At 40.2% G+C, this 21535-nt stretch overlaps 1 protein-coding gene across 1 annotated transcript in view; it reads left to right on the forward strand.

Annotated features, from left to right (window-relative positions):
• Nucleotides 1–21320, forward strand: part of ADAM12 (ADAM metallopeptidase domain 12) — a 189428-nt gene extending 168108 nt beyond the window's left edge. Inside the window, exons 15-23 of the mRNA XM_063339585.1 lie at nucleotides 1218–1326; nucleotides 1433–1631; nucleotides 4112–4189; nucleotides 6604–6712; nucleotides 9804–9939; nucleotides 10581–10689; nucleotides 11243–11425; nucleotides 17728–17855; nucleotides 20034–21320. Of these exons, the coding sequence (XP_063195655.1) occupies nucleotides 1218–1326; nucleotides 1433–1631; nucleotides 4112–4189; nucleotides 6604–6712; nucleotides 9804–9939; nucleotides 10581–10689; nucleotides 11243–11425; nucleotides 17728–17855; nucleotides 20034–20094 (1112 nt within the window). The 3' untranslated portion in view covers nucleotides 20095–21320. The remainder of the gene's footprint in view (nucleotides 1–1217; nucleotides 1327–1432; nucleotides 1632–4111; nucleotides 4190–6603; nucleotides 6713–9803; nucleotides 9940–10580; nucleotides 10690–11242; nucleotides 11426–17727; nucleotides 17856–20033) is intronic.
• Nucleotides 21321–21535: the final 215 nt, after the last annotated feature.

The following is a 21535-nucleotide window of genomic DNA, read 5'->3' on the forward strand; positions in this document are numbered from 1 at the left end:
TTGTCTCCTCAAAGCAAGTCTGTCTGTTGAAGTACTTGAAATGATGGCAGTGACTTGATTGTGCTATTAATTGTCTTCATGGGAAGAAAATACGGGGTAGTAAAGAGCCCTAGCAAAGGGCCTTTTAATTTTGCAAGGACCAACAATTATTGGCTGGAAATAAAAGCCACACTTTGAAATGGAACAAAGGGATTAAATTCTAATACAGGGACTAATTCATTGTTGCACAAGTCAAATGAGGGAAGTAGATCTTCCACCTCGTAGACGTTTCAGGTGAACGCATGTATCTTCCCTAGAAGATATTCAGTACTATTTTCAGAACTATTTTCTAGGGGAAAATGGACAGGAGCTTGTCTGTATAAGACATTAGAATCGATGTTCTAATAGTACCTTTTAACTTCTAAAATGTAGGGATGAGTAATCTGTCTGCACAAACATTTCCAGTACTACTCCCATCTGGGAAGTTCCTTTGCCGTTAGGATATGTCTCCTTCATAAAATCCTACAGTAGATAAGAACCAGATGCTGCCTGTCTTCCCAGATTCCAACTTCTACCACCATGGTAGAAACAACCCTTCTTTCAAGTCGGTCTTTCCTCTCAGGAGTGGATTTGCTGAGGATTAGGGTGGGGATGGGTTCCCTTCCTCTCCTCACTACATTAGCTTCCGCAAACAGCAGTGGATTCGCCTTGCCACGGCATGTTGTCGTGTTTTTACAGTCATATAGCACCCTGGTTTGCAACTGGATTTTTTCTGGTTTCTTGTTCTTCTGAATTGCACTTAAAAAGGCCTTTCTTGAAAAGTATTTTCTCTGGCTTCAGCTCCTGGGCTCTCACTAGCATAATGTGGACTCCTGTAAAAAGAAGGGAGTTAACTTACCAGCTGGCCTTTGTCTTTCTTCACCAAACTGGATTTGGCATTTGTTAAAAGTTTTTGCGTCCTAGGAGGATTCACAAGAGGGATATCATCTAGAGAAATTCTAAAAGAGAATGAGTTCTGCTTTGTCTATTGCTCAGCATTGCCAAGAGAGACAAATAACAGTGGGAGACCCGCACATCCAGGCTCTTCGATTAGCATGCTGATCCAGCACTCCTGTTTTGTTGTGCTTCATCGCTATGCAGAGCGCATCTTACCTTCCCCCAAAGCATCAGCGGAGCTCAAAGAAAATTATTGAAAACACCTTGTATGAGATGAAAGTTCTGATTAGGTTTTGTTTCAGGTGCGAAACCTGCTCCTGGGATCTGCTTTGAGAGAGTCAATTCTGCAGGGGATCCGTACGGCAACTGTGGCAAAGACTCCAAGAGCTCCTTTGCTAAATGCGAACCCAGGTAGGGTCTCCCCCTACAAACACAGGACCAGATGTACGGTGGTGGGAGAGGGCTTATAACATCTAAAATTATTTAATTAATCTTTGGTTCTCTTTATTTCCTTCAGAGATGCTAAATGTGGCAAAATTCAGTGTCAAGGAGGAGCAAATCGACCCGTAATTGGTACCAATGCTGTTTCCATAGAAACTAATATCCCACTTCAGGAAGGTGGCAAGATTCTGTGTCGTGGTACCCACGTGTATTTGGGGGATGATATGCCCGACCCTGGGCTCGTGCTGTCGGGAACCAAGTGTGAAGATGGAAAAGTAAGGTTCTGAAATACTCCCAAACGAGGAGAACATCACTATTCTCATGTTGCCAAGTATTTAGTACTAAACTGACCGGGTTTTGCTTTGGGATATTTTATTTTTTTTTTCCATAAAAGAATTGTTTCTCATGCTCACACTGAGTCAGATTTTTACTCCCTTCCTTTGTTGGCCAGTATTCTGGGTTTCAGATTTGCAGATGCAGTAAAAGTTGCTTAAGTTTATTACTGATTTTTTGAGGGCAGTCCCAAGTATCTGTCCATGTTAGAGGTTTTCTGCAAATAAGTACAGCAGAATACCTTACAGGATGGTGAATGAGTTTCTGAGGAGTTCAATGTATTCGCTTTCCCAGTGTCTATGGCATTACAAAACTGTCATTAACGTCACTTTAGGTTTCAAAATGTATTATATCTGCTGATTATGGCTCCCCCTCCTCTTTTTTTTTCTTGCGGGAAAAGCTATCTCTGTATATGCTACTAGAAAAATAGAAACCCATTGATGTTCAGCCACCAAAACTGATTTTTGCAATTGTATTTTGCAAACTTTGTGAATTATCCGGTGTGAATGTAGTCCAGATTTCCTATGGCTGTCCCATTCTTAGGTTTTCTTTCGTGAGAAAAAGACGGGAGAAAGGTGGGAGACAGCCATGAGTTTACAGGGGGAGCAATGGAAAAGACTCCAAGAACTATTGAAATGAAGAAGGTTTCCACACCCTCGGTGGATTACTTGCAATAAGGAAAAAATAAAAAAAAAGTGCTTTGATAATTTGTGGCACATTCAAATAAGCCTCTGAATTTCTGAATGCTTTTGAGTTATGTGGGATTATCGCACTGCACTGGGAACGGGTTTAAAATACGTCCCTAGTGAAACTGCAGCTCTGTTACAGGAAAACAAGCCTTGCAACATTTCTAAGTCAATCTGTTATAAAATGTCTTTTCAAAGAAAATTCGACGCTGAGAAAGCACCCCATTATGTTTTACTAATGAGTATTTAATCTTTCTAATCTATCTAATCATACACATACACACTATAGAATACACAGGCTAATACTTATGAAATTGTATGTTTTACTTTGAGGACATTAGTGCATTTGTATTATGGATTAAGAATATGAATTTAAATATTCTTGAGTTTTCTAAGCTGAAGACACACAATTTGAAACGCAGCCATTTTAATGTGATCAAAATTCTGTGAGCTACTGCACTATGAATATTTGAATTGTGAATACTGCTGTAATCAGACCATATTCTCTACATGCGTGCATGTTGATGCCAATTCACTCTAATTTCCTTCCCATTTTTCCTTCTCCCCAGGGGATAAGTGCCCTGATTAAGCATCCCTGTCGTCTCCTTCAACACTGTTCCCTGCTTAATGCTAATTATTGTGACGGACTTTTAGTACTACTGAACTGAACTGCAGTTAAACATGAGCAAAATTGTGCAGTGATTTTTTTTCTTTTTTCTTTTTTTGGTCAACATGGCATAGTAACAGTTAATCCAGTCTTAATATCTTCTTTTTCTCAATTTTGAGTTGGATAAATTCTCATTGCATCTTCATCAGTCATTTGATTGTTTGATGGTGTTATTAGATGGTACTGATCTTGCTTTGCCTCAATTTTCAGCTATATTGGCACAGTAAAGTTTACCTGTAATGTCTGGAAAACAAAAAAAATTGAATTTTATTACTTCGCGTATGCCATTTGTTTACGTCCATTTCCTATAAGATTATTATTGTTACACTTTAAATATGGTTGGTTTATAATTGACACCCAAAAAGATGTTTAGCTTGGGAAAACTCCTAGAAAGGTCTCAGTTTTGCTGAAGAACAATGATGAGCCCATATATATCAGTGCCCTCAGCTAAATATTCGGGCTGTCCTGGGTCCAAGTTCTTTACTAGCACAAATAAGTATTGCACTATTGATATAAACAGTTATGCTCATTTACACCATGAGGGGACCTGAAACTTGCCTTGAGGAACCATCTGCTGCTGTGAAGACATGAATGCAGCCAGATCAGGTACACGAAAGAACCTTGCTCAATGCATTCCTGGTCCTGAAAAAATGCAAAATGCATTTTTTTTTTAAATTGGCTTTAAAAAATCCCAGAGCCCCAGCAGCTCACCACGAGTTCCACTTCAGTGAAACTCTTGAGTGTTTCTTTACACAAGCTCAGCACATCAACCCAATACGAACTATGTCTGAAATTCAGCGTTGGCCAGGATGCCGATCGAGAGCAGCATTCAGCTTCCGCAGAGCTGGACCTACTTACAAAGGTGTAAGAAGACGATGACCCCTAATTCTGGTGTCCTTATCTTTCTGTCAATGTAACGCCGGCAATGCAGCGCGCGTATTGGGAAATCTTGCACTGCTAAAAGCACCGTTGATGGATGAGGAGATGTAGGGAGCTGGAGAGGGACGTGATGCCGTGTGAGCGCCAGCAGTTCTGTCCCTATTAAAACTCCTTTTCTCTTATTTTGCAGATTTGCCTTAATCGCCGGTGCCAGAATACGAGTGTTTTTGGTGTACATAAATGTGCAACAAAGTGCCATGGACGTGGAGTAAGCATTATAGGAACACTTTTTTACCATCAGACAATAAACACTAGACAAGAAATCATTTTATGTAATAGCTTTGGGATCTATGATTGTTTGGAATATATCAGTCCGTCACTGCAATACGTTTTTATTATGTATTTCCATTTTCAGTGTCCCTCATTTGAACTGCAAGCGATGAAATTATTTTTCTTTAGCAAAGAAATATTTATCAGGTAGTAATTATCTTGTTCTTAATTAACAATCTGTGATAAAAAGGAATTTTGTCTTCTTCAAAGCAGTTTTAAGTCTAACCTTCCTTCATGAAGAATTCCCATTAACAGCTAAAAAATACAGTTTTTATGTGGATACAGAGAAGTTAAAATATGCATTCGAATTGAGATTCAAATGGAATAGCACTTCCAAAATTACTAAAATAAAGTAAGACCATATCGCTGAGTTTCATGGTATGAAAGTGGTGCAGGATGCAAAAGTGATGATATCAGTTAATAGTATCAGTGTTCTGAAACCTAGTTTATATTATGAAAATGGTAATTATGTCAAGCTATGCCTTATTACCCTTGATTGGCTGATGAGCTGTTTGTTTCTGTGAAAAGCTGCGGCAACCACATTGGAAGAGGCATAGGAAATTCTCTGTCCTCTCCTGAGAAGGGATTTTAATTTGATTCAACTTATTTTATCATCCCACATTTGAAAAACTGTGCAGTGTTGATGGTGCTGCATGTTGGCGTTGTGCTGGAATGAGCATCAGCTTGGGCTGGCATCTTTACGTCCGTACGAGGGAGAACCTCCGGTGACTCCTAAGTAGCAAAAGAATGACCTTGTGGAATTACGGATGGGAACTCCTGTAGAGCTTTAATTTAAGAAATAATGCTTAACAAATGATATTTTTAGTTATCTTGCTGTCTCTGAAAAGTAAATCTTTTTTTTTTTTCTTTTTGCATTTTACATGACCGTAACCAGTGAACGATATTTTAAGACTCTGCGGACACAGCCAGTATAGTCTTTCTGAAAGCCTGCTGGCTGACCTTGCCAGAAAAATGCATATTTGCAGCCTCCTGTGAACTACCTAGTGTCTTACTCAGAAACCCATTTATTAATCTGTTGTGTGGTTTCTCCGTGGTGGTGGTAGATCAGTGTTAGCACAGAATTAAGGACCATATTGACCACTAGCCCTAAGCTCAAAAAGTTTCCTTAAAAATCATTTTGAGCATCTACGTGTGACTGTCCCAATTTTGTCCTCTGCGACAAATTTTTACACCCGTTCAGTTCATGTATTCTGTCGATACAGCATGGAGCTTTGGCCTCTGCATTAGTCACATAGCCACTACTTGGGTGGCAGCAAAAGGAAATAAAAAGCGGCCCTTCTTTTGGTGGGTGTTTGGGACTGTGGGACCTCCTGAGGAAAATGGCATGAGTCTACCGGCTCCTTCTGCTCTGTGCAGTGGGAACAGACTGATGTTAATGATGGCAATGGCTTCAAACTAGAAGAGGGGAGATTTAGATTAGGTATCAGGGCGAAATTTTTCACTCTGAGGGTGGTGAGCCCCTGGCCCAGGTTGCCCAGAGCAGCTGTGGCTGCCCCATCCCTGGAGGGGTTCAAGGCCAGGTTGGACGGGGCTTGGAGCAGCCTGGGCTGGTGGGAGGTGTCCCTGCCCAGGGCAGGGGGTGGAACTAGATGATATTTAAGGTCCCATCCAACCCAAACCATTCTATGATTTTATGATTCTGTGAGAGCTCTTTGGAGCTCTCTTATTCTGCAGAGAGCATTTGGTAAATCAGGTCTTGCTAGTTGTTGCTTAACCCAGATTAAAACCACTGAGGACTGTATCCATATAGAAAATGAAGGTGCGATATCAAAGGGAGGTTTCCCTCAGCCCTGATTTCAGTTTCACATGTTCTTCCAGCAACTGGTCCATCTTAGAGCTGGGGGAACTGAGCAGTGGTAAAATCAGCATGCAGCCTAGTGCCATCCTTGATGGATAGGAGTGTTCAAGTGGGCTGACAAAGCTTTACAGCATTAACAGCGTAGAGAGACTCTTATTCGTACAAAGGCAGAAAGAACAGAAGTTAGAAAGCAGATAACGTTGCTCCTGGAGGCAAAGAGCGAATAAGACTTAAGAGGTGTGTGATTATCCTTATATTATTGAAGTTGTCAGCTGGTGCAACTCAAAACAATTACCTGCCAAATAAATAATGCTTTTTTAGGTTCCCTGTTACTCCATGGTGTCTTGCATTCAGAGTCGCTGTATGCCCTCTTAGTTATGCCAGCAGAGAGATACCAGTACATCTCTTTCCTTCTATAAGTTTTATTTCTTTCAGATGGGTCACTATCTGATTAGGGGGCCTTATCAGCCAGTGCTGCTCTCCGATGTGTAGGGTAATCTTTTTCATGTTCAGTCATTTGTCTTGTTTTGCAGGTCTGCAACAATAAAAAGAACTGTCACTGCGAGGCTGACTGGGCCCCCCCCTACTGTGACAAGCCCGGGTTTGGTGGCAGCATTGACAGCGGACCAATTAGGCAAGCAGGTTAGTAGTGATTCATGCTTTACCTGTTGTTCCCGTGATAGAGAGTCGTGTACGCAACGAGCAAGATCGGGAAATAAGTCATTAAATCAAATGGCTTAATCCAAACACATTGGCACCAACTTGAAAATGTAGTGGAGCAAAACCAAGGCTAGCGGCGTGCATCAATTTTCTTGCGTAACTCAAGGCACAGTGGTCCAGGTGGTTTTTTTTCTTTGCCTTTCCTGGCCTTTCCTTGCCTTTCTGTTTTTTTTCAGGATACATAGTCATGTTGAGTATCTCACTGCAATAAGTAGGAAATGGTATTGATTTAAGGCGAGGATGAGGAGCTAACTCCCACGCTTGAGCTAATCCTGTTGCCATGGTAGATGAACGCTGCAGTACTCTTGGATTCACCTTGAGATATGCCAAGCTCCGGTGTTCTCCACCGAGTGCATCCGGACAGGACTACCTTATCGTACGCATAACCTGCTTCTGTAGCTGGGTGTCTAACGAGGAGTGGATATTGCAATGATTACAAATGCAAAATAACTGCAGAATCAAAAATCAGAAATATATTTGATATTGTGCTTCTGAGGAGGATCTTTTGTATTGTGGAAAACAGCAGATTTCTGACTATCTCAGATTAAAACTACATTTTATAGACAGCTGTCACACATTTACTAGAATTCGTCCTCACATATGATAGTAGTAGGAGATGCGCATTTTCCATAACTTGTATTTCTATTTCCCCTTGTTCCATCTGCAGAACATTGGCTATAGTATCTTACTTCACCTTGGGCCAACCTCAGAAAGAATTATTTCTACACATTGTGAACTTTTATAGGATTTGATAATCATCACATGCCAATTTTCCCCCAGAGTACTGTCACTTCAGTGACTTCCACAGAGATTTTTCTGATTTATGTCTGAGTAAGTGACAGGACAAGCAGTCTACTCGCATATACATATATAGACTAACACTTGCCGGAAGAATGATCTGCATGTTTTCATATGAATAATGCTATTCAAAACCAAAATGGATTGTATTCTCTACATGCCAGGTCCTGCAGTGAATTGTAATAGTGGATTTATGACATCACAGTCATTTCCATGACAAAGCTTCACAGTACGATTTCACTGTTGAAAGATCTTTTTTTTTTTTTAAATACCTACCAGCGGGTAAGATAGCAAAGAAACTGCACTCAGGCACTGAACAAATGTGATTACTTGTGTGTTAAATGTTTCCTTTTAAGACTTGCTCTAAAGCATTACAGTCGATTTTCAGCTCACCTGAAAGCTAAGTATCCAGGGGAACTACAAAATATATTATAATAATATGCTGCACAGACAACACTAACTGGAGAAGGCAAATATAGAACATCCTTGATAATTCTTGCGTTTTGTGTTTTGGAAGCTAACTCTTCAATTTAACAGAAAATTGTTTTAACACCAGTTTAATATAGTGTGGTAGTTTCACCATTTTTCTCAAAAGACAGTGCTACATGCAGGAATACTGGGAATAAACGAATACGGAAATTGCTAGAGGACCTAATTTTCTATCGCTGACACTTGGATTGGAGTACAAGCACTTGATGGGGTGGCTTGGATTATGATCTGAGTTTGCACATCTCTAAATCAAATTACAGAAGCATTAGCTCAGTAAAATACTTTCAGCTTAGTCAAACAAGGCACACGGTCTCATCAGTATTTAGTAACTGATTTTACCCACCTGACTTAGGATAAACATGTGTGTTTGACGCTCTGTATTTTTCTTACAAAGAAGCCTTAAATATTTAATTGTTAGGTAGAAGTGTTAATTAATTTAAATTGCATAATCTTAGCTTATCGATTTTATTAATCTTTTAGAGATGGTGAGGGATTTATGACTCCGCAGCGCTCTAAGGTAAAAAGCGTGGCGTTCATGCCCCATCCAGCCCCACGTGGAGCTTGTTCGGTCAGTGCTGCTGACTGTGTTCCCCGGCACCCGAGTGGGTTCAGGCCAGTAGACGAGAGCCAGCTGGCTGAAAATCAATCAGGATAAAACTGAGACAGTGATGATAGGTTACCAGAGCAAAGATTAAAGCTGTTTCTCCTACTGCAGGCGTGTGCATTTTTTAGGTCAGCAGTCCTGAAGAATCACAACATCCTCTCCTCCAGGCAATGACCATATCACATATCTGTAAGGATCAGAGCTGCTGCTTGCCTCTTCCTAAAAATAAGGCTTTCTTTCAGCTGCAAGTCATCTAGTCGGGGTTCACCTCACCGTTGTGCCTCGCTTAGGTCCCAGCAAGGTACTTAAAGCAGCTTAAAGCACTCTGAAAACTGGAACAAGTACAGAAGGCTGCAGCCCCGTGCTAAGCAGAACATCCCTCTGAGAGCACACAGGGCTGCTGCTGAAGGCTTTCCTTCGACTCCTCGCTTGCCTCCAGATTCAACTTGACAGCCATCTGGGCTGGGCCGCAGTAGCCCAGATTTCAGGCTGTTTTCCCAGTGTTAAAGCGCAACGAAACCCTTAAAATCTGGTTAGAAAGGAGCTAGGGTTACTGCTTGTGTTTGAGGGACGGAATAATTAATAGTTTGCGCTTTATCCTAGCCGTGATTTGGGCATTTCTGTCCCTTTTCTTTCCCTCTCAGCCTCTGTCTCCCTCCCACCCTGGCAGCAGGCAGCCCACGAAGAAGGTGCCAGTTGGCATTGCTATGGCCATCACCCTGTGGGTGGCTGGATGAGGCCAACAGCCCACGCACCTTATGGCCCCATTTGCAGGTGACAACCTAAGCAGGACCTCAATCTAGGTGCAGAGAGAGGTGTTCATGTTTGGACCTAGATATCTGACTACAATAGAATAGACTAGTTCAGTTGGAAGGGACGTACAACATTATATTTTAACCAATTTTTCCCCAGATGTTAAAGAAGCAACTTTAAAACCAGGCAAAATTCAAGCATCAGGCTAGAAGAAATAAGAGCTTATTAGTCTTTAATTCATAGTTTATTACCTTCACCTGCATTGCAGTTAGAAACCCGGGCCAGGCAACAATGTCCTGCTCCATCCACAGCCCACCTTTCAACAGCGATGGCTCCTGGCAGAAGTTAACTCAATGTGTTTTGTTGCAGATAATAAGAGTTTAACCATAGGAGTGTTGATAACCGTTCTGTGCCTTGTCTTCGCTGGATCAATCATGTATCTGAAAAGGAAGACTTTCATGAGATGGCTGTTTACAAGTAAAAAGACAACAATAGAGAAACTAAGGTATGATCTTCTTCCCTAGTTATACTCCACTAGATATCAGTAGAGAGTAGCTGTAAACGTGGCAGCTCTCATCTTGACGTTCATCACAGGACGATGTGAATATTTCAGAAAGAGCCAGCCTTAACAAAAATATGCTACAAGTATTAACAGCGGTGTTTTTCCTGGTTTAGTTCGACTTTGCTGATTGTCAGTAAATAATACAGGGTTTGGTTTGACCCTGTACCTCTTCTCTTTTGTGATAAAAAATTCAGAAGTGAAGGAAGTATTGCCTTTATTTTCATTTGCTTGAAATAGTTTCATTACACTGCGTGGCCTTTTATCTAAACTCAGTCGAGTGAGCTGAAACTTTCATATTTGAGGTCATTACTGTTTAAATGCGAGATTCATTAGAATAGTCTCTTGGGTGTTACAAAGCTGCATTTCCACAGATTGCAGAACCTAATTTAACAGACTACTGGTTTCCAAAAAATCAATATTTATTTTTATTCTTGCAGGAGCGCTAGACAATTTTTACTTTCCTTGTTTACTATAAAAAGTCGCAAAGTCCTTGCAAAATCTCATTCTGAAAAGAGGCTACTGTTTAAAAATAAAATGTTATAAAGCAGAATGTTGTGGTGAATAAGTATATGTTTGTATTGCAGGTCTGTGGGTCCAGCGAGACCTTCCAGTTCATCTGAGCCCAGTCATGTTCATACCACATCTCTCAGTAAAAATCTCATCATGAAGCCACAAAATACAAACATACAAAAAGTGAGTACCTAAATAGTTTAAAAAAAAAAAAAAGGGAAAAAAAAAAACCATGTTGTATATTTTGGATCTCATTTAAGTCATTAATTAAAACACAATTATTACATGATCTTAATTTCATGTAGAACTAATAATATGTAAAATGGGAGAAGATGTAGGCTTCAAAATACATTTACATCTTCCAAGTTTTAGATAGGTGGAGGTGTCAAGTGGAGAAAAGAAATACTTTATTCTGCAGGACAGAGCCAGCCAGCTTACACCAGAACACTACGTCTGAGCGGTGAAGGATTTGTGCTTGAATGTGCCACCTGCTCTGGGTGACCCTGCTCTGGCAGGGGGTTGGACTAGATGATCTCCAGAGGTCCCTTCTAACCCTATGATTCTATGATTGAGTAGGAGTCTGGAAGCTGTTAATTGCGTCTCTGGTTGCAGAGATGTTGAAGGTAGACGAAAGCAGAGTAGAAGAGAAAAGCAAGTGAATAACAGAGGTCTTAAAGTAGCAATGCTTATCTCAACTCGTGAAGTTTATAACTTTTGTTTGGGGTTGTTCTTACAGAGAGATGGTCCAAGACGACCGCTGCCGTATCAGATCATTGACATCAGTAACCCTGTGAAGACACACGATTTGCCACAATTAAAAACACCGCAGCGAGTCCTCCCACCCCTTCCCCAGCTGCCAAGTCACCAAGCTGTGCCTGAAAGACCCTTGCCAGCTAACCCTTCGCTGAGGTTCACCCAGGTAACCATTGGTTTTCTTTATGCTTCTCTTCTGTTTAATATTTAGTGAGTATCTGCATGTGATGAAGAGGAACAAAGTGTTTTCTCATCTTTCATATTGGCCTTTTTTCACAGTATTTCTTTGTACAAGTTTAGAAACGCAGTGTAGATATATTGGTTTATGCCAGCTGAGGTTGTGATCCTAAAATTTAGGATCCTGAACTCTCTCTTCACCGCTCAGAAGGCACAAGATTATAAACAAGCTCCATATTAACAGGCAAACACAGGCTCATCTTGCCATCTGCCCAACCGGAGGGGAAACTGTACGGTTTGTTAGCAAGGTGCCAAATACAGTGATATAGTTTAGGAAGTCAACTTGCAGATGTCTTGTGAAAGAGCAAAAGGTATATTAGCTTGGATGTGCTTCTCTTCTGCCAAGGGGTCTATGAATTGAGTATTTTTTTTCCAGAACACAGACCTGAAAAGCAGACTTGTAATTACCCACACTATTTCATGTAGACATATCTTTCATTGCAACATTTAAATAGAGCTGGCAACCCTTTTTTTTGTAATAAGATGCATCTCAAGGCCATATTCGGAGTAGATGAAGTTGTCTGTGCAGTTGTCTATATTAAATTGTCCCTGTTCTTGTCACTGGCTTCTCTCTTCTGGTTGTATTTGTAGCGTGACTGTGTCCAAGCAAGGGAATCAGGCACCCAGCTATTTCTGTTACGTTGACATTGTGCTATTCTGGATATAGTACAAGATTAAAATGAAGTGAATGTCATTATCACCAAGCTAAATTAAATGAGTATCACATTGATTTGGAGGCACATACTGCAAATCCGTACGCAGATAGCTGTGTCCCGAGTGACTGTGCCCATCTGCACCTATGGGGATGTCCAAGGACAGAGCATCCTATTCCCACAGCAACCCTGTGAGCTACTCGCCATTCCCAATGATTTGTAGGAGGATACGGCTATGAGAAACAGTCGCTGAAGTGCGGTGCTTTGAAAAGTGGTTGTAAAAACAACACAGAAACAAAAAGGGAGGAGACACTGCCAAGCGGCCATGGCGGTGTGCTTATGTATTATGACAGCAGAAAAAGCGTGTCTAGTTTTAATTTTGTCTGAACACTGAATCACTCGGGTTAGACCAGCTTTTATAAGTGTTTAAGCTTTCTCCTCTTCCCTCTCCCATCTTGCTAGGTATTTATTTTACTTTTCAGGGGAATGGGAAATACTGATTCTTTCCAAAATCAATTACGTAGGAAATCTGAAGTAGCGTTGGTTTGTGTTGCTTTTGTCTCTAGCACCAATGGTTTCGTTGTTTATTTTCTTGCATCCCTTAAAACATTCTGCATTTTTCACAGTGGTCAAAGTTAAGAGTTTAAGTGCAAGTGCTTTTCTGTTTCTTAATCAGAAGATTACTTAAAAAAAAAAAAAAAAAGAAGGAATTTCTTCTATTTCTTCTTATCTAGCAACTTATTAGCTTACACTGTCTCCCCCTAGCAGAAGAGAGATGGAAAAAAGGCTTTCCAAGAGCAAGTAACCATTTCTCACGCTGATGGTGCATCTGTATCTGCCCCAGCCTGTCATGGCACATCAAAGCAGCCCAATGTGCCACTACAATTCATGTTCCTAAGTGTCCTCCCCTTCAAATCCCACATAAAGGGCAAGGCAGAATACCAGATCTCTACTCCTATCATTACCAAAGACTGACAGATCTGAAACTGCCAAAAAGCTTTTCAGTTTGGCAGATGGATCCTCCATCAAGCAAAATATCCCTGTTTTCAATTTTCAGTTGCTGCATGAAACAGAAGTAGGACAAACGGGATCAACTCCAGGCAACCTAGTGAATAAGCAAGAGTGACTTCTTTCAAAATGTCCATAACCTCAATTCAAGACCATCAGAAATAGCTCCTTTTTATATCCTAGGGACACACAAAACGCTGTATGGAAAGAAAATCTTTTCTTCTGAAGTTAACAATTTTGCTCCCTCAAAGCTTGGAAGAAGTAAATTAACTTGAGAATAGTTTGGGTCTAGTTTATATAGATACTACTTGATGTATGGCTTCAGCACTCTCTTGGAAGTGCATCCATCAGGTCATCAAGAGGAAGCACTTTAAAAATCATTGCTACATTCATAATATCATCCAGATGCTCGGTACTGCAGTATAGTGCCGAAGAAGAGTATCCGAAACCGTTTATTCTTTCTATGGCACCACAGCTGCCTCCTCCTGCCTCTCCCTTCCGAGAGGTACATATATATATATATAAGCACCAGCTACTTCCGTGACGCTTCTAGGCTTTGACCAGTGAAGAACTAAGGCACAGCATACTGAGTAGACTCTAAGACTCTCTTTTCGCCTCTAGTGGCTATTGAGACAGCAATGAATGGATTATTATTTTGCTATAAAATTTCCTTGCAGATGCAAGTAAAATAGTTTAAAAAAAAACAAAACCAAACACACACACAAAAAAACTTTGCAAATGAACTGTGGCCAAGTTTAATATTTAACAATCTTTTGACTGATAAAGAGCTTTTTCTTCTTTCAGATGCTCTCGCAAGGCAAACATACATACTTTATTTAGGGGCCAGATTCCCAGCCAATATAAATCAGCACAGCACTGCTGAAGTCAAGGAAACGTTGCAGGTTTATAGTGACTGGGGGTTAAGTCCATGCATTCCAATTTGATCGCTTCCACTTGGTTTTGTTACTGTTAGCATTCGGTTGCTGCCTCGGGTACTGTCATCATCTTATTAGCAAAATACATCACATATTTTATAGCTCATCTTTATTACAGGAAATACAGCTTTGTATTTTTACTTTTCCCCTAGTAAAACTAAGCTGGGCTCACCTTCTGCACATTCTGCCGTAGTTAATCGTGTTAATATCTCTCCTGTGGCACCTCAGGCCGGCTTTAGGCACAAAGGGCTAACACAAATTAAGTCCCCACCAAGACAGATTGGGGAAGGCCCTTCTCACCCACTGCATTTCAGGCAAGAACCTTCTTCTAGTTGCTTATTTAAAAAAAAAAAAAAAAAAATCTATCGGTGAAACAAACTAAAGCTCCATGCACCCGATGTCTTTGTATCTGCTCGATATGAGAATTATGTTTTTCTTTCTAGCTGTAAAAGGAGATCGTGACAATATTTAAAACAGTAATTCCCCAAATACAGACTGAGACTACATGCGTTAAATGCTAACTTGTTGATGTAAAACTGGACAAAGAAACCCATCAAGAAACTCTTTGTATTGAAGAGCTGAAGCTCTGCAGGGGACAAAAATGGGCTGGGAGAAGGGAGAGAGAGGTGAATCAGGGAAGCCCAGCCATGGTGGTACTAGGAGCTGTGCTAGGGACTTGCCGGGACAGCAAAGGCTACAGCAGGTTTCCACACATGTTAACATACAAAGCGGTATCCGTTTGGGTTCTCCTGAGGCACATAAAGAATATAAAAGACCATCCTGAAGTCAGTTTGGGGGAGGGGATTGATTTCTTCAAATATTTTTTCCTCTGCTTCTAAGGTGTATGTTTTCCTGGGGGCATTTTCCTGTGCTGACAACTCTTTAATATGAACTTCCCCTCCATTTTTCATCTCTGCCATTACACACTCTCCATCTTCATTTTTATCTGCATTCCCTCCCTTTTGTTTTCCCCCTCTTTCTTTTACCCTTTCTTAGCAGCTCGCCACATTAGACTTTCTGTCAAGCTTCTTTGCTGCTTCCTCCTCAAGTATATTTACTCAAAGATGACATTTTTAAAAGCCTTGGGGGGAAAAAAAAAAAAAGAAAAAAGAAATCAGGAAATCAGGTGTTGGACTTTTCTACCCATCAGAGTTATATTTACAGTATGATTGCTGTTTCGACGTACTTCCTCACGTGGATGCTCCTTCTGGAATAAGAGGACCTAAAGAATTCCTTTGGTTTAGGCATCAAAGATTATCTTAATGTTTAGCCGTGAGAAGATGTGCGCTCCATAGCTGAAGAGCTGTTCTAGATCAGCACATACGGATTAGCCATTTCAGCCAGCTTCCCCTGCAAAACGGGGGAAAAAGACAACGGGCAGGGTCCCATCAATACTTCGCTGCTCTGAGCTTCTCAGAAAGTCAATCTTTCTCCACTACCACGTGTTGCAGGTGGTGACTGGACATGGGACACAGCTAATAAACACAAACAAACAAGGAAAGATCTCCTCTCTTTTTGTTCATTCATCCTTACCAGATCTTAAGCTCTTCAGATCTTTGTTTCTCCAGACTGCTGAGCCTGGATCGGTTCCTCTTCCCAATTATGGTACCCAAGCATTCTGCCAATTGACGAGTAAATACAAATCATGCAATAACAATTAGGGACTGATCAAGCACACAGCTGAATACTCATGTGATCAGACTAATTCATGTGATTAATCATGTAAAAGTACTTGAGGGAAAAGGCCACTTCTGTGAAGGCAATCAAGGGAATAAAGGCTTTTTGGTGCTCAAAGACGCATTCGTTGTTTGCTGTCTTTATAATGCTGATGGGTTTGTGTTTGTTACAACTTTTCTTTTTTTTTTTTAAAATACTGTCACACTCGAGGTGATGATCCATATACTCTCCCATGTAATAAATAATAATTTTTTAAAAGCCATAAAGTTTAAGAAAAATAATTAAATATTATTATTTATGTTTTCTGCAGACATAATTCAGTTATTTAAAAATATCGGTTTCTGCTGTTATCTAGCTTGTTCCAAATTGGTATTTTTCACTTCAAAACACATACAGCAAGATTTCATTGTGTAAGAAATTTAGTGCACAAGGTAACCTTCGGTTAAGTAACCCTGATGGTAAGATTTCTTCTCTTAATCGTTTCAGGGTTCTAGTTCTGTGTCATAGGAAATGATCATGGTTTGAAGAACTTCCTTGCAGGTGTTTAATTAAACTCCGTGACTTTCAACAGGATAGCCCTACGAGATAAAGCTACATAGAGTATTTACAAGCATGCTGTTTATTTAATCATTTGCCAGCTCTGATCATCTCAAGAATACATGCAATTATTTTTTTTTTCCCTAAAGACAGAAATCACAGACAAGCTTCTTATAGCAACATGTGTTGATCTTGTTTTATAGTGGAAGAAGTTCTTCTGGATGATAGTTGAGACTCATTTTTATATGGAATGAGAGATTGGCAACAACAATAAGTTAAAATAAGAAAAAACTTCTCATGTTGCTATTTCTTATTCACTCAAGAACTAGTACATGTTATGTCAGTAGTGGAAAAGAAAAGGGACATTGTACACAGCTTTAAAATGTAGTTTGTGGCAAATTTGAGACGACTACATACAAGGTTTACTTAAGCTCCGTATTTTCTTCTTTATCAAAATGCCTTCTGGTAGTTAACCTGCATTTTCTTCTTGAAAGAGCAAACATTTGCCATGAAAAGTGAGAAAACAAAGGGATGCTCAAAGCAAATAATGAAAATTTGTCCTTTATTCAGGAGCAATTCGTGCCTCTGATTGCTTGGTTTGATTGCGTCTTTCAGGAGGTTTTTAGCTAGGTTAGGCTTGTAAGCTCTTGTTTCTTTTCCGTCAACTTTACTAATGATAGTTATTGCATACTAATGGTAAAGAATAAAATTACTTAGAAAAAACATGACTGTGCAGTTCAAATCGTAGAAGGATCTGAAGTGAGTTTTCGGATAACATTGGAGAGTTTTTGTATGCCCTGAGCAAGTCACTTAATCTATCCCAGTTCTTCATAATGAAGACCACAAATAGACACGTTACCATGTTTGCAATGTTTCAGGGACCACACAGAAGAGACATTAGCTCATGCCTGACAGCAGATGACTTCTGTTCTTTATTAATGAATCATTTAATTCCACAGAATGAAAGCACAGCAGCATCTCTAAAAAAATTCCACAGATGCTACCAATTCAAACTAGACTTGAGCAGTTTGTTTCTGTGGTCATCTGAATTTGCATTTTAAAGTGGTTTCTAGTATTTCCATATTTTTATATAACTCCTTTTACAGTTTTATATATTCAATCTACGTTTTTTTCATTTACCACCAATTAATCATCAACTCCAGTATAGATGCATCCAATATTGCTAGAGTAAAGAATGAAAAGAAACATAATCATCAAAATACAGGATTAAAACTTTGTTTTAAAATGTAAAACCCGGTTAATTAAAAATAAGTTATGGCTTACTCATTTAAATATGAGTAAGTCACAACTACACTTGAACTCATCTTCAATTTAACTCAATTGTTGCTATGTTAAATACGTTATGCTAGTGCCAAAGACTAATATGTTTTATTTCCTAATACGTTTATGTTTTATAATAGGAAACCCACAAACCAAACCCTCCTCGGAAGCCTCTACCAGCAGACCCTCTGACCAAAGTGCGCTATAACAGCGCGTGCACAGCAGTGCCCGGACACACGAAAGCTCTGCCTCACGTTACTCCCGCAAGGTTAGTTCTAATCAAAACGCCTTGACTGTTAGCACTTCGTTCAATGACGGGTCTAAAATGTCTTGAGTAACTATGCTCTGCTGTAACTACTCACAGAATCACAGAATGGTTCGGGTTGGAAGGGACCTTAAAGACCATCTAGTTCCAACCCCCCTGCCCTGGGCAGGGACAACCTCCCACCAGCCCAGGTTGCTCCAAGCCCCATCCAACCTGGCCTTGAACCCCTCCAGGGATGGGCCATTGACAACTTCCCTGGGCAACCTGTTCCAGTGCCTCACCACCCTCACAGTAAAGAATTTCTTCCTGATATCCAACCTAAATCTCCCCTCTTTCAGTTTGAAGCCATTACCCCGTGTCCTATCATAACACTGCCTGATAAAGAGTCCCTCCCCATCCTTCCTGTAGGCCCCCTTTAGGGACTGGCAGGGGCTCTAAGGTCTCCCTGGAGCCTTCTCTTCTCCAGGCTGAACCCCCCCAACTCTCTCAGCCCGTCCTCACAGCAGAGGGGCTCCAGCCCTCGGATCATCTTTGTGGCCCTCCACCAGACCCGTTCCAACAGGTCCATGTCCTTCTTGTGCTGAACTACTGCCAAGAGCTACACAACAACCATTTTTTATTGGTTTATATAAAATCATGCAATATCAGACTGATTCTCACTGGGCACAATTGCACTGACTTCCACACAAGTATGAGAATTTATACTACATATGAAGGTTTGGCTGTGAGCATCTGACAGTATATTTACAAAAGCTGCCCAATAAATACAATACCTTTCAAAAGAATGGAGTTAATAAGCACCAATTTCAAGAGAAACAAAGCTCGGAGAAAAAAAAAAATCCTACTCAGACCACCTACAGAATTAGGCTGAGAACTGAATACTGTTAAGATCAGCCACCAATAAAAGCATTTTTCCATTCACACATTTCACAATGGAACATCAGTTTCTATCATCTGAACATGATACCCAAAACATTCAGAAAGCACACAAATTGTACACTTCCAAAAGAGGATGTTGAAAAAACAATCTGGAAGTGAAATAATCATGCCCAATGTTAATGGGCACAGTCAATGGTATTTTCTTACCCAATGTTCTTCAGTTTCCTACAAGTAAAAAGTGAGCTCCAAGGAAGGTAAAAGTAGTATTTTAAGTTACAGGAATTCCACTAGTGAGGCACTTAACATTGCTCAGAAAAATTAAAAACAATCTTCAGTCTGGAAAAAAGATGCCTGAGGGGGGATCCTATCAACACTTATAAATACTTCAAGGGTGGGTGTCAGGAGGATGGGGCCAGGCTCTTTTCAGTGGTGCCCAGTAACAGGAGAAGAGGTAACGGGCACAAACTTGAGCATAGGAAGTTCCACCTAAACATGAGGAGGAACTTCTTTCCTGTGAGGGTGGCAGAGCCCTGGCACAGGCTGCCCAGAGAGGTGGTGGAGTCTCCGTCTCTGGAGACATTCCAAACCCGCCTGGACGCGTTCCTGTGCCACCTGCTCTGGGTGACCCTGCTCTGGCAGGGGGTTGGACTAGATGATCTCCAGAGGTCCCTGCCAACCCTCTGATTCTATGAAAAAAAAAAAAAAGTTAGTTTCCTAATACTTCTAGCAAAAAGACTGCAAGAGTGAACTTTAGTTAAGCTCATGGCTCTCCATTCTAGTAAAATACTCTGAAAGTTCTAATATTTCAAGCTGACTACTACAACTTTTTGAAACCAACTGCTACTCTGCAACATTAAGTAATATTTTTGAACGGGTGCAAAATTGATGAGCACCCAAAGAAATGAAGAGTTTAAAGAGCAACACCTGAAACATTGAGCTAGCCTATCCCACTGGCCAGGCTGCAATTAAAACATGAACTGAAAGAAAGGAGTCACCTGGTACCGTTTACGCTTCTTGATGAGACCTGTTTATATAGTAACATAGAATGCTAGAATGGTTTGGGTTGGAAGGGACCTTAAAGATGATCTCGTTCCAACCCCCTGCCCTGGGCAGGGACACCTCCCACCAGACCAGGCTGCTCAGATGTCCTCCCAGGATGAGAGTCCCATGCTACGTGTCTGAAGTTAACTTTGACAACTCTAAGAGGTCTTACCATTCATCTTCATGCCTCAAGCACGACACTGCAAGCGAGACCTAACAAAAGTTTAAATAACAATTTGCTGTTTTCTTTCTTTCCAACAGACCTGCTCCTAAGCATCCACCACAGGTATCCAGGTTCAGCAACACTGCTGATGTGAAATGACTAGAAAATCTGACACCTTTATTTTAAAAAAGTGAAGACAGAAGTTTGCACTACCTTTAAACTCCAGCTGGAGTTCATTTTTATGACAATACTTAGAATTTTTAATGTTTAAAACAGCATTATTTTTAAGAATTCTGAGCTACTGCCTTTGGTGCTGTGCTGTGCTATGGTGCTCTGTATACTTGCTCAGGTACTTGTAAATTATTAATTTATGTTGAATATTTATTACAGTGCAGTGCACTGTAGTAGATATTTTTACCATAGCTGAGTTTTCCTAAAGAGGAAGCCTTTTTTTTGTAATATTTCATTGAACTTGAATAATTCTGCTCTATTGGTCCTACGTAGAGATTTTAGTTTTGATCTGTTCTTTAAGGAGTGCTGATACTCATGGATAAATCAAATGTAGAAGCAACTCAATCTCAATGGTTCATAACAAACTTTTGAATAAATATGTCAGGGTAAAAAAAAAAAAAAATCTCTTCTGGAACATGGTGAAATGCCCGATATCTGCACACAGATGTGTAACATATGTATTTAACCGAAGTATCACTCAGTGTTAGCAGTTTTACTGTAATTTCAGCTTTCACGTTACTGTTTGAAATCGTCGAGAAATCTGTGCTGAAAGAGGACATATTCCTTTTGGACAAGTTCTCTTACTGAAGAAGTACTGTATATCATGAAACTGTATTTTTTTTTTAAACTGCATTTTCCTCACACACGGTATGGTTAGTACGTATTAATGCAGATATCAGGCCTTCCAGTGTCGTTACCTTTGCGATGCTTTGGTAATTAAATTCAGCCTGGACTGTGTAAGGCAGTACCATCCCACGGTGTCGCATAGCTGGCCTGCTTGGACCGACAATACATTACACGCAGCGGGTGGGGGGAAGCCAAGAAGCATTACGAAGAACCACATTTTAAGAATCAACTATTATACTTACTTCTTTTGCCTCATCGCTCTGCTTACCAACTCTATTTTGCATATTTACTACTGTTTTGTATTTAACTTCTAAAATATTGTGCTGGGTTTCCTAATTTTCAAATCAAAATGTATATTTTAATACATAGACTTTGGTTATCCTAAGACATGGCAAAAAAAAAAATTCATCTCTTTAGTATGTGGTAACGTTACATCTGATCTCTTCTGTACCTTCGCAGTAGTACTGCTGAATACGGTTTTCAACTATGCTGTAATAAAAACAGTTTTCAAATATCAGTTGGAGAAATAGAAGGAACTATAACCTTATATAGGTTAGTTTCCTCATTGCTTGTAGTTTTTGTTTCTTTAAGCAAAAATAAAAGCATTGATAGAAACTTGGATCTCATTTCAGTAAGTGCATTTTATGTATTTTACGTATTTTGCATTTAAAATACTAATTTCTTCCTGTCACCACTAGCTTTATATCTAAAATGAGGAGGTAAGGGGGACATCTCAGTTCGA

Source organism: Chroicocephalus ridibundus, chromosome 6, assembly GCF_963924245.1.
Source record: "Chroicocephalus ridibundus chromosome 6, bChrRid1.1, whole genome shotgun sequence".
Lineage (NCBI taxonomy): Eukaryota > Metazoa > Chordata > Aves > Charadriiformes > Laridae > Chroicocephalus > Chroicocephalus ridibundus.